General features: G+C 35.6%; 1 protein-coding gene across 1 annotated transcript in view; it reads right to left on the bottom strand.

The window, feature by feature from the left end:
- The window catches only part of COL5A2 (collagen type V alpha 2 chain), a 144809-nt gene that overhangs the window by 55697 nt on the left and 74989 nt on the right, over positions 1-14123 (bottom strand). Inside the window, exons 4-9 of the mRNA XM_060106330.1 lie at positions 12474-12506; positions 11362-11394; positions 9665-9718; positions 4541-4651; positions 2548-2625; positions 609-653 (exon numbers count right to left, since the gene is read on the bottom strand). Coding sequence (XP_059962313.1) covers positions 609-653; positions 2548-2625; positions 4541-4651; positions 9665-9718; positions 11362-11394; positions 12474-12506 — 354 coding nt within the window. The remainder of the gene's footprint in view (positions 1-608; positions 654-2547; positions 2626-4540; positions 4652-9664; positions 9719-11361; positions 11395-12473; positions 12507-14123) is intronic.

The raw sequence follows: 14123 nt of genomic DNA, 5'->3' as shown, positions 1-14123 counted from the left end.
ATACAGTATCTTTGATTGAGCTAAGAATTCTTTTCTTTCTCTCTCTTGAAAAATCATTTCCTACTGCCTGTCAAATTGCTACAAACATTAAAATAGCGCTACATCACTATTTTATTGGTATTTGATAGGCTATAGAAAGAAAGTATAGTATTATATTCTTTTTAAAGATTTGATGGAGTGATCATCTTCACTGTTATTTTTAATAATACCACATGGTGATGTCCTATTCTGATTTCAGAGCTCCAGAGTTGGCACATAACTAAGTATGAGAATTTTCATAATTAGTTATGAGAACTAATTATGAGAATTTTCACCATGATATGAGATAATGATGGGTTATTTCAGAAGTACAGGCACATAAAAACTCTTTGTATTGGAGATCAGTAACATAAAGAAACAGATAATAAAACTTTAACATCATGAAGAATCTATGAAAAACATACTGCATATATTTCTAAGTGAGTGAAAATTAACTGAATACATCCCATTCGGTGAGCATTAAAATATGCAATTCAAAGGCCAACCAAAAGCAGTCATGTTACAGAGACCTTATTTATAAATTTTTCTTTTTTTACTATAGTATGTAATTTAATTATAAGAAGACTTGCCTGCTGTCCTTGTAAACCTTGAGGTCCCCTTGGGCCAACAGGACCCTTAGAAACAAATGAGAAGAAAAGTTGCATAGTGTTCATGACAATTAGTTGAAACATTTCAAAAATTTTGAATCAGCTTTAGAATCTGGAAAAGCAAAGCTCTGACAGTGAAAAGGTGATGACGTTGTCCTTCTGTATTTACCTGGAATACAGCTAAATTCAAAAAGATTAAAGCTTGGGGCTTCCCTGGTGGTGCAGTGGTTGAGAGTCCGCCTGCCGATGCAGGGGATGCAGGTTCGTGCCCCGGTCCGGGAAGAGCCCACATGCCGCGGAGTGGCTGGGCCCATGAGCCATGGCCGCTGAGCCTGCGTGTCCGGAGCCTGTGCTCCGCAACGGGAGAGGCCACAACAGTGAGAGGCCCGCGTACCACAAAAAAAAAAAAAAAAAAAAAAAAAAAAAAAAAAGATTAAAGCTTGGGCAACATTTGGGGTGATGTTACACACACCTTCAGTGTCATACAAAGAAATAAAGAATGTGCCTATACACACCCAATGTCTTTGGGACAAGAACACTTGCATTGCTTAAGGGGTGGTTCTATTAAAGCAGAACATCCAACACAGAAAAACCTTGGCAAGGATAAAGTCGTTATCAAACTGTCTATTTCATTCTTCAGCTTCACAGCAGCTAACTCTTATAACTTAAAATGAGCAAGTTGAATTAAAGGCTTATGAAACTATCAATAATAATGACTAGATTATTTTAAATGTAAGTTTAAAACAATCTGGGGCACTAAGTTTTCTGGGTTAATTTCTTTCTTTCACAACATACACTTAAAGTATCCACACAGGCTTTCCCCATTTAACCATGAAATGATTATGCTGAGGCTTAACAAAAGGAAGAAAAGGAAAATGCAATTTTAAAAATTATTAATAAATGTCTATGTAATTTTTTAAATGTCACACTTTAAAAGGTGAAAGCAATTAAATCAAAATCTAGTTTGTTCTTATGGCAAAAACTTAAATTTTCATTTTGGATTGATCAGATATTTAGCTAGTAAGAAAATAAAAGCTTCATTTAAAAAAAATAAACACATATATAATTTCAACTTCAAACGGTTAAAAACTCATATATTTCAGAAAAATATCCCAAGTTAACCATTGAATGAGACCATACTGCTACTGACTTAGAATGTATATAAACAACAATGTTTAAGTGATTTAAAATATATACAAATAATGTTTAAGTTATTTGCTGGCTTTAAGGATGGGTAGAAGGGGTGTTTATGCAGTCTGACTTTACATTGTCTGAAATGTCATTAATCTGGGATGCCTTTGAATTATGTTATGAGCAAAAAAGCATGGAGAAGTTGCTTTGAAAAGTGTTAATTCATTCAATGAAATTGCACTGCTCCAAATACCCAGGTTAAAATACTTACCCAGAGAAAATGGGAATCTTTCTAGCTGCTGAAGAAATTCAAAAGAGAATGGGGATGGCCCAGTGCATAAATTTTAGAGTTGTTGGCATAAGGCAACCAGAGAGTATTAAGATAAATAGGAAATAATAAAAACTTAAAGTGATAAAACTTCTCATTTCAAAATTTTTTCAAATAACTTTCTAACGGTACCATAAATTTTTTTTTAATTTTTAAAAAGTACAGTTTTTGTTGAGGTGGTGGTGGTTATATGTTTTAAAATTCTTTATTTTCTTCAAATAGTAAGTGAAAAATACAGACAGCCCTTTATTAATGTAGACAAATATTTTGCATAGTTATGAATGGAAAACCATTGGGCTTTTAACTGGTACACACCAGGGTTTGATAAATAAATTGAATGAATGAATGGATGGATGGTTATGTTTTAAGAAGACACATATCACTTCTTAACTAGCCAACTCAAACCTTTCTGCACAATGGTTTTTCCAAAGTACTTTGATTATCAGTAAAATCTGAACTTACCACAGAGCCAGGCATCAGTCCTACTTGACTCCCAAGTCCAGACTTTTCATCCAACCCAGCCATCTGAGCTGAAAACGGCTGTAAAAGCAATGTGTTGACATTATTTCCACAGTAAAAGACATATATCAACATACTTTTTAAACTGAGAAGTGTACATTCTCTGGGATCCTTAAAGAATGGCTCTTCTGAGAATCATTTTAAACTTTTGATTTAAAGCAAGGAAAAAGGTTCAAGCTGTTTTTCATTGTATGTGTTTTCGATTAAACAATCTTCCTCGGGGTATTTTATTACTATGTTGCTTCAGAATAACTACTGTAATGGGCCAAATGTCTGATACTTGATAAAAGCATGGATCATTCTTTTTTTTTTTTTTTAATTTTATTTATTTATTTATTTATGGCTGTGTTGGGTCTTTGTTTCTGTGCAAGGGCTTTCTCTAGTTGCGGCAAGTGGGGGCCACCCTTCATCGCGGTGTGCGGGCCTCTCAGTATCGAAGCCTCTCTTGTTGCGGAGCACAGGCTCCAGACGCGCAGGCTCAGTAATTGTGGCTTACGGACTTAGCTGCTCCGCGGCATGTGGGATCTTCCCAGACCAGGGCTCGAGCTCGTGTCCCCTGCATTGGCAGGCAGATTCTCAACCACTGCGCCACCAGGGAAGCCCAGATCATTCTCATAAGTATTTAGCCGGTCTAATCGACTTCAGGTTCAAATCTCTTTATCTGATTTTCTTCCATGGTTAGAGCATGCCAAGCATCTGAACAAAACCTAAAAGTGCCTTTAAAACATTTGTCCTGGGCTTCCCTGGTGGCGCAGTGGTTGAGAGTCTGCCTGCCGATGCAGGGGACGTGGGTTCGTGCCCCAGTCCGGGAAGATCCCACATGCCGTGGAGCAGCTGGGCCCGTGAGCCATGGCTGCTGAGCCTGAGTGTCCGGAGCCTGTGCTCCGCAACGGGAGAGGCCACAACAGTGAGAGGCCTGCGTACAGCAAAAAAAAAAAATACAATAAAATAAAAAAAAAAAAAAAAAAAAAAAAAAACATTTGTCCTAAAGATTCCAGATTCCATTTCAGAATATTTTACTTAGATGGTATTCTTCTTTGTTTGTGGCCAACTTTAAACTGTACTTATATAAGCTGATTACAATTTTACAATCCTTTTACTGAGTCCCTGAATGTTCCAAAATTGGCAACAGTTTTACCTACTCTCTTTCATATCTAAAAATCTCTGGTAACCCAGTTGACCAAAACTGCCCATACTCATTCCAGGAGTTCTATTAATTTCCAAATTTTAGTGGGAAAAGAATGTGCGTATTGTTTTAAAAATAAACTGGCAATTCCTTCTACAATGTGTTGAAAATCAAATGTAAAAAATTGTTGTAAAAGAAAAATCATATTTCAGGGTTCCATAAGTTCCCTTGTTGGGCTATGCAATCCACTCATAAATCCCCTGTCTCTGCCGCTAAGAATTCAAAGAGGCAGGTGTAGAAAGACACTTTGTTTTATGTTACTTCCGGCAGGAAACTGATATTCAGGAAATAACCAGGTAGCATTTTTAGTGTCAACTCAGTGGCTCTTTCATATACATCATCCTGGATGTGTCATCCTCGCTTGGTGTAGAGGACATGACACAGATTTTGTCAACATCCTGAGCCTAGAGAACAAAGGATAAGGACATATTTCTCTCATCAATTCATAGTGGGAACAATATTAGAGGTCCTTCAGAATCAACAGAAAGTGCAAAATTCCAATGACCAGGACTGACATTGAGAAATACAAATAATTTGAAGCAGCACTTTTAAAAAGTGCTACTTTGAATTTTCCAACAATTCCCTGTGGATTTCCTAGTTTTATTGTTATACACAGCAGTATTGTGTTCACTTAAGCTTCTCTTGAAGTCAAGGGTCAACATCTGAACTAACACAATTTAAAATCATAACAATAAATCAAAAACTTAATATTTTATCTAAAGATGATATTGAACAATGCACACATCTCACCCTGCTCATGCCATCGGGTCCTGGGTGAGATGGATGTCCGGGAGGTCCTGGGGCACCCGGTTGACCAGGAACACCTGGTTCTCCATCAATTCCCTGAGGACCACGAGGACCCTGGAAAAATAAGCCAGTAGAAATTCGAACCCATTGCCAAATATGTACTTAGTAGAAAGCAAAAACCAGACTTCTTGATGGAGATAAAGTGTTCATTATTTTTTTAAAAAATAGCAACCCAACCACCTACAGTAATTTCATCAGCTATTCCAACACTGCGGCTTTCAGCCCTGGTCACAGCCTCTACCATCGGGACATGGTACATTCTGGGTAAGAATTTTACTCTTGATGTGTTAAATCGCCAGTAATGAGCCTTCTTGAAATAATTATAAGAGTGTATTCAGTTCATCAGTATTCTAGTATAAGCTTCCTTATTTGGTTGAGTTTTGCTGTTCAGGGTATCTCATCAACGATTTCTAAATTCACTTGTCTGTCTTAGATTAAATTAACTGTGTATGTTCTTGCTTAACTTTCCCCCACTTAAAAAAAGAATGTGATGGATCCTTGATTGGGGTTTGTGGTTTTTCTCATCTTTCTAATTTTTGAATGCTTCACATAGTTCCTGGCTCATAGTAGACACTCAGTATATGCTTATTACATTTTCACATTTCAATCCTCTTTACTCTAGTACTTGAAGTCTGGCACACTTTATTTTCCCTACTACTCCCAAAGGTAGTCCAGACCAATGAGAAGTAGAGGGAAAGGCATGGGGACTCAGCCAAGTCTACTTCTCAGGGCAGTGAGCAATGAGTTGTAGCTGCTGAATTCCACCCTCCTCCTAGCCCACATTCTGAAGGCAGGTTGGGGAACAGCCACGTCCTCAGTTCTGGAAATGCTCCGTCCCCTAACCTCATCATTCCCACAAGCCTTGTTAACTATTTTATGGCTTTTTAACCATAGAGATTCTTAACAGGACCAAAGAAAGGAAAGGAAGGATGAAAAAACTCAATATACTTTTACTAATTAGAAGCAGGGATCAAGAAAAATATGGTAAGTGAGTTAGAGTTTAATAGTAAAAGAATCTTCTCATGCCTAAGCATGAGGATATCTTCCAGCCCACAATAAGCAAATATGAGCTGGTACAGCAGAGGGAATAAATGCAGGACAAGCAGAGGGGGAAGAGGGGGCAGTTTGCATATGATGGTTTGGGGGAGGGTGGCATAATAGCTATTCAGAAATTTAATTAATATATTTAAACACTCATGTTTGACATGTTTACTTCCTGGAGTAGTGGAATAATTAAGCAAATTTATGTGTTCAAATAGAAGTAGATAGCTTAGCCTGAGAAAACTCACATTTTGAAAACTAATTTCTCAGAAAGTTATTCTCATCCTTTAAAAATCAAACCCCTTCTGACTCCTAAACCACTAACCATTCACTGCACTCTTTTTTCATAAAGAGTATAGTAGTATATATATATATATATATATGGTATATATATATATATATATATAGTATATATAGTATAAATAGTATAGTAGCCTGACCTACTCAGGCTACTACATGTGGAAAACTCTTAATGTATTTTTAAAACGTGAAATTGTTAATTGATAACCAGGTTTGGTTAATACAAAATATGAGCTAAAACATTCTCTCTGCTCCCAAAGAGATTTCCAAAGCAAGACCAAAAACTACATTTAGTTCCAGTGCAAGTAGAGAGAGGTTTGGGCAATATTAACCCTCAGAAACTTGTGTCTTTTCCCCAGCCCTGTGTGATTAAAAATCATGTTGCAAAGTCTGCTCTGAAGACAGTTCACTTTTTCATTGACTTCATGGTGCATTCTGTGCCTCCATGGTATCTCCTCTAAATAGCCTACATGATTTACTTTTATACAAATTGAGATTAAAATCAATAAAAACTTGTGAAAATTATCCAAAATTAAGTGAACATAATAAGATTATAAGTGAAAATAAGAAAAAATATTATAATACATGATATTTTGCTGATAAATATTTAAAACAAAAATTATAACTTTAGAACACATTAAAATATATACTTTCATATTTCCAAGTGTGCTGAATCACATAAGTTTTATATTAAGGTAAGTATTCTATTTATAATCATTCCTTCCCATCCCCCAGGATACTCCACTATCTCAGGCAGCAATCCACAATAAAAAGTACTTGTACATTGCCACTAGGTGGCAACATTTAAACATTCACAAATAGAAAGGAATAATAATGACCCCAAATTGTAAAGAACTTTATTCACTGATGGTTAGTAATATCTCTCTCTCTCTCTCTCTCTCACACACACACACACACACACACACACTATGAAATGTTAGAGGTGGTAATAACTGGTGTATTCCCCATTTTACAGATGAGGGAGGAGACCTATAGACGTTGTGTCTCGTGCAATTAGAACTCATCACACTATTGACCGTCCACCTCCTGACAGGTTGCTAGTTTGTCACTATGAATTTACCAGGACAATACACTTAAAACTAAGGATATGTGATGAGAGACAGTCATTATGATCATTGGTTAGTAATGAGGGCTTCAAGATAGTATCTCTGTATCAGTAGATCTCAATCTTAAGCAATTTGCTCCCCTACCCCACTCCCCACTGCCAGGGGACATTTGGCAACACCAAGACACGTTTTTATTTGTTCCAATTGTACGAGGGAGGGGGGCAGGTGTTTCTACTAGCATCTAGTGGGTAGAAATCAGGAATGCTGCCAAACATCCTACAATGTATAAGGAATGATCTGGCCCCAAACATCAGTGGTGTTAAGATTGAGAAACTGTGCTCTACTTCACGAGCTTTTGTAGTGTTTGATGGTAATGAAGTAAGGGGAGAAAAACGGTATTTATGACTGCAGTACCAGCCTATATTGTGTCAGCCACAGCTTTTGTCCAGGTAAGCATCTCCTGCCAGTCTTGGGACCTGAAGCAAAACATTCTACCTGTAGGTATCTTATGACGTCATGCCAGTATCTTGAAAACAGCCCTGGTGGGAGTATTTACACCAGGGAAATCAGCAAAAGCTACAGGCATATTCTTTTTTTTAAAACACCTTTATTGGAGTATAATTGCTCTACAATGGTGTGTTAGTTTCTGTTTTATAACAAAGTGAATCAGTTATACATATACATATGTTCCCATATCTCTTCCCTCTTGCATCTCCCTCCTTCCCACCCTCCCTATCCCACCCCTCTAGGTGGTCACAAAGCACCGAGCTGATCTCCCTGTGTAATGCAGCTGCTTCCCACTAGCTATTTTACATTTGGTAGTGTATATATGTCCATGACAATCTCTCACTTCGTTCCAGCTTACCCTTCCCCCTCCCTGTGTCCTCAAGTCCATCCTCTACGTCTGCATATTTATTCCTGTCTTGCCCCTAGGTTCTTCAGAACCTTTTTCTTTTTTTCTTTTTTTTTAAATAAGTCAGTCATTAAACATTTACCATCACACTACTGCTTGCTAGGATTAAGAGAGGAACAGATTTCCTACCTGGGTATCTGCCAGGACTGTCTTGCTTGATTCCAGGTAAATACTCCTCACAGTTTTACACACACACACACGCACACAATTCACATTGATTGTCTCAGACTTAACCAAGACAGGAAATGGAGCACATAACATACTAAGTCGAGAAGAGAAGAGTAAGAGGACTGAGGAGTAGATTCACTGAATCCTAACAGAAATTCTGGAATTCCAGCAACTAATTTCCACAGCAACTTCTACCTAGACTTAGGACTCAGTTTTATCAATTATTCTGGGCACAAGTACATTGATACACAGTGTTTTCTGCATGACCACCCACCCTCCACCCAACTGAAGTCATCTTCCACCTGTCTCTGTCATTCTAGACCCTGGACAGACATCTGAAGATCTACCGACAGCATTTAAGCTACCAACACTGGTGAGGCAGCTCAGCAGAACAGCAATGAAGAATGGGCCATAAGGGAAGGGAATTGGGACACAGCTTTGCTGCCCACCTACATGGCTATGAACTCCTTCCTTGGGGCCACTGTCATCTACCTGCATACCTGCAAATACCTTCCATAACTCCAGCTGCGGTTTGGAAACAGTACTGGCATCACCCTATACTTGGTGAAATGTGTAGAAGCAAAGAACAGTATCAAAGATGAAACCACTGGCAAGAGTTCCTAGTGACATGATCTAAAATATGTTTTTTCCTTATTTATATATTTAAGGTTGTGTGTCCCTTCCTTGCTCATCTATTTTTCCCATTTAGATATGGATAAATACATCTTTGGAAGGTTAAAAATCCATAGAGAGTTAAATTTTAGTAGATCTCATTAGACAGAAAATTAAGCAGCAGAAATTTTTCTGATTGTAACACGGATAACGACAGCAATATACAAATTCGTCTAGGTATTTAGTACATAAAGCACATAAGTTTTTGAGGGTGAGATATAAAAAAAAGCAAAAGAATTGCTATAGTAGGACTTGGTAATAAGAGAAAACATTTGGCATGTATTATATAATAACCTCATGTCTTATCTCAAGAATATAGAATTGATTATTTAAATTTAAAGATGTTCCCTTTGGTAATGAATTTGTTGATGTTTAAAATCACTCCTTTGATAGCTCCACAGCAGCTGCCCAGTGAAAAAGGCAGTGTTACTTGGGAAATAAATTCATTATACAACCACTTGAAAGAAAATATTGTCCTCTAATAATTTCTTGTTCCTTTATCCTATTTGGTTATTCCTGTAGCAACCACAGATCACAGAACTTGGGTGTTTTATCTCAACAATGCATTCTTGGCATTGTTTAGTCATGATTTACAACTTCTGAAAACAACATGAGGTACTCATTATGTTTCCTTAGATTCTACTTTATTTTAATTTGACCCTCTAAAGGACAAATAAATATCATCTGTGTTATCTAAGATGTTAGGTAATTATTAGCATGTGATGCTTTCCTCTGAATCAGGATCGATATGCAATTACCTCGTGACCTGAATTCTATGTCACGTTTAATAGAAGTGAGAAAGGAACGGTGCCACTGGCTCTTTGGTGCATCCAGGGAGCTTGGTGTAGACAGGCTTATGCAGTACACAGTACAATTCGCAAAAAGGGAACTCCACTGCCAACTTACAGGTTTTCCTTTTGGGCCTCTCTCTCCTCTTGGTCCTTGTGATCCTGGAGGTCCCTAAAACAGAAAACAATGGTTATGCCTGCAAAACACATATACTTCAGACATTTTTGTTTTAAAGGTTTACTGATATAAGAAAATTGGAAAACAGAAATATCACACTTTTTAAAAATTTCATTCAGTTGAAGACTACAGAAAATAAACCCATGTGCATATAAAAGCTCTGTGTGCATAGAAAGGCTGTTTTTTTTTTAGTACTGAAGCTTAAAGACTTGAAAAGAAGTGTAAAAACGTGGTGCCCAATGAGCTGTATATACTAGTTTGAACAATAACTGTAAATTTGTAAGGATTGTTTTTTTGCTGTCTTGTTTTAGACACAAAAACTTACGATTCAGATTTGAGAACTACAAAATCATACAAACTCCAGATTTCCAATTTTCTGATGGAATGTATGAGTTCATATTGGTACATGATATCCCAAACTGTTCATCACTATGCAAGTTGCTGAGGAAAGCAATGGAAAGAAAGGCCTCTTATTCTACTATTAATCTGTGTGCCTTCAAGTATCTAGTATCTTTTTTTTAACTTGATTTAGAATATTACATCATCTCCATCGTATATTTAAAATCCACTGAGAATTTTCCAAATGGTAATTGCAGTTATTTCTCCATTAAAATAACAAATGATTGGGACTTCCCTCGTGGTCTAGTGGTTAAGAATCCACCTTCCAGTGCAGGGGGCGCGGGTTCGATGCCTGGTCGGAGAACTAAGATCACACATGCAGCGGGGCAACTAAGCCCGCGTGCTCTAGAGCCTGTGAGCCACAACCAGAGAGCCCGCACACCACAACTAGAGAGAAGCCCATGCACCGCAATAAAGAGCCTGCGTGCTACAACAAAGGATCCCACATGCCACAGCTAAGACCCGATGCAGCCAAATAAATAAATATATTTTTTAAAAATAACAAATTATTATATTTCAAAAGTGGCATTTTGTGCTGATATCTTAAATTAACCTTTTTTTTCCCAGAAAATGGCAGTTGCCAGGAGAATTTTATTTCTCTTCAAAAGAGTTTCAATCAAGTTGTAAAAATCAGACTGTTCATTTACTCAAGTCAACAACATACGGTATTGTTTAAAAGCAAAAGCTTCAGAAGGACTATAGCAGGTCTGTTAAAGTGTATCAGTATTTCACTTATGTTAATTTAATGTGTTTTAAAATTTATAGGAATTGTGTGTGTGTGTGTGTGTGTGTGTGTGTCTTATCCATCTGGTTACCTGTGAATGCTACCACTAATCCAAACCTGAAATCAATAGTCTTTTACGCTAAACCAGAAATATGCTATCTGATGCATAATTTCTCAAACTCTAATGTAATATATGATTTAATTTTATAGTAACAGATGAAATTAACAGTTTGTTTCATTAAACAGATAAAAGGAGTCTACCCTTAATCACTGTCAAACAACAGACTAATATGCCCTAATTTCAATGAGTACAGTTAACCTAATTAGGGTTCATCAATATCATTCACTGTGGCAAAGGAATTCTTAAACTTGAGGATGTTTCAAAACGAAATGTTTCAAGAAATCAAGCATCATTATTTTATAGTCTATTGTCTTTTCATAGATATAATATCCATAAAGATTCAGTATCTCAAAGAACTTAAGACTACCATGAATATTGGAGGAAACTACTTACTGAGGGTCCTGGACGTCCACATATGCCTGTTACCTAAACGATAAACAAGATAATATGTAAAGATAAAGTTTCTAAAGAGTTTTTGAAAACTTAATAGTCTAACAAATAAGAATAACAACAAAAGCCCAGTGAATGTTTTTAGAACAAATAGATGTTGACAGTTGATGCCCATTTCCTCCTTGCCTATAAAGCTAAGACTTTAAACTCTAATATAGGGAGGCAGTACTGGTATAGTGATTGAGAGCACCAATCCTGGAGCCAAGAGGCCTGGGTTCAAATCCTAACTCCATCCCTTCCCTTACCAGTTGTATGACCTTGGACTAATTAATTACTGTCTCTGTACTCAAGGTTCCTCTTCTGTAAAATGGTGATAATGATTATGAAATTACCTCCCTCTCAGAGTTGTTGTGAAGACAAACAAATAAATATTTGAAAAGCGCTTAAAACAGCACCTTAGACATTGTGTTTTTAAATGAAAGAAAACAATATGAATGGTTTACTTTTTAGGGAATCTTTGTTAAAGACAAGCCAATTTAAAAGCAAAGCAAAAATGCAAATATTGTCAAATAAATCAACATGTTATACTTTTGTCTTGACAAAATGATGATAACTCCTTTAAAATCTAGGAGAGTGGTGAAGAACTTTCATCCTCTTTAATGATATACTTTTTGATCATCTACAAGTCTAAATAACTCTTAAGAAATCTTATACACTATGGAATTTAAATCAGGATAATGGCATAACCTATTTCCAGAAGTGTGGCATATTAAATCATGCCTTTCCGTTTGGATTATATGGCTATTTATACTATAAAAAATGTATATCTTAACTATCACTTTATATTCACATACATTATATTTAATTTTGTAAAACCCTGATTTACACCTTTAGTCATGCGACAATAAAAGTCAGGAAATTGTGAAAAATAAACATGAAATATTGTATTAAAGAATTGATCTATTTTGGTTTGCTTCTTTTATACTAAAAACTTGGTTATAAAATAAATTCCTTGTTTTTGAAAGTATGTATATAAGCAATAATATATCAATACAACAAGTCTATAACTAAGTTTATCAATGGTACATGAAAGCTGTATATACATATATACTTACAACAGGCACTAATCCTGGTTCTCCTTTTTGTCCCTATGAAACAAAATAAAAGTTCAATTAGCAAAATATGTGGCTTGTTGAGCATTAACATGTCATATTAGAATATTCCATGTAAATACTGGAAATTTCTGTGTAAGAAAGGTAAAAAAATAAATTGAGAAAAAAGTTAACAATCAATCTTTAAAATATTTAGTCAGACATTATTCATGAAAAAAACACTACTTATCTCAAAGACATGAAAAGAAAATTAATCCAATGTGTGAAATGTGTAAAGTTGTTTCCCTTCAATTTTTACAGTAAACAAAGAGAAAATCCAGAAATGTGGACATATTTGAATTTTCACATTCATATTACATGCCACCTAGCTTTTAGTAACCTATCAGATGCCATTCCTGAAACACCTGCCATCCTCTTTTTTTTTTTTAACTCCTGGAAGAATATGAGAAATAACAAGAGATGTATGGCTGTCTTTTAAGAAAAAAAAAAAGGAAAGAAAAGAAAGGACATAATAATATTAGTCAGGTAATTATCAATATCTGTGGAAAATCTAGAAAAAACATTAACTGAACAGGAAAGTAAAAAATAACACAAGAAACTATCATAACTTAAAGTCAGGAAGTTTAATTTGCTCTTATAATAGATGTAGCTAACACAATAGATATAGATGGAATTTCTTTTGATTCTTAGAACTTTAGATTATCAAAAACTGCATTCTTATAGCATGATTTCAAGTATATAGTTTAAATAATATTGGATGAATTGTATCCTTATATACCTCTACTGTATCACGTACTTGCTTGTATTATTTATTTCAGAATTTGTCTTCTAACAGATTTTGGTCTCCCCAAGGTCATGATTATGTCTACTTTATATTCTCAGCTGGACACACAGAAGTTCTCAATAAATTAATTAATATATTAATTTTCATTAATACACTATGAAAAATGTTTTTTCCTAGGCAATTACAGAGAATGAATGCATTGAGGCTTATATCCAAACTATAGAAAATGAAACGATAATAAATTCTCTTTTATTAAATTTCTCCTTTTACATATACTGTTCTTATATCTGATTATATAAAGAACATGATTTCATAGTAGGGAATTGTTAAATAGAGAAAACAGAGAGATAAACTAAATATCATACTCATGCCCACGAGATAATCACTGTTAACATTCTGGTAATCTGAGTTTTCCATCATGTACCTGAGCTTGGTTTACCTAATCAATGCCTCCGTATTTTACTCTTAGATTTTGTCTTCATTTAAAACATTATTTTACAATCTTGACAGTCTTAATGGCAGACTCAATGACAGAACAGTACCCTGATCGTACTTGCTGATTCTAATGCTGAGGCAGCTAATACTCATGAAGTCAGGAATAAACTGAGAATTCAGAAGTATTGCAAATGCATTGCAGCTCTATTTACAATAGCCAGGACATGGAAGCAACCTAAGTGTCCATCAACAGATAAATGGATAAAGAAGATGTGGCACATATATACAATGGAATATTACTCAGCCATAAAAAGAAACGAAATTGAGTTATTTGTAATGAGGTGGATGGACCTAGAGTCTGTCATACAGAGTGAAGTCAGAAGGAGAAAAATAAGTACTGTATGCTAATACATATATATGGAATCTAAAAAAAA

The sequence above is a fragment of the Mesoplodon densirostris genome, chromosome 8 (assembly GCF_025265405.1).
Source record: "Mesoplodon densirostris isolate mMesDen1 chromosome 8, mMesDen1 primary haplotype, whole genome shotgun sequence".
Lineage (NCBI taxonomy): Eukaryota > Metazoa > Chordata > Mammalia > Artiodactyla > Ziphiidae > Mesoplodon > Mesoplodon densirostris.
The sequence above is the reverse complement of the archived record's forward strand: the minus strand, read 5'-3'. Positions and strand labels throughout refer to the sequence as shown.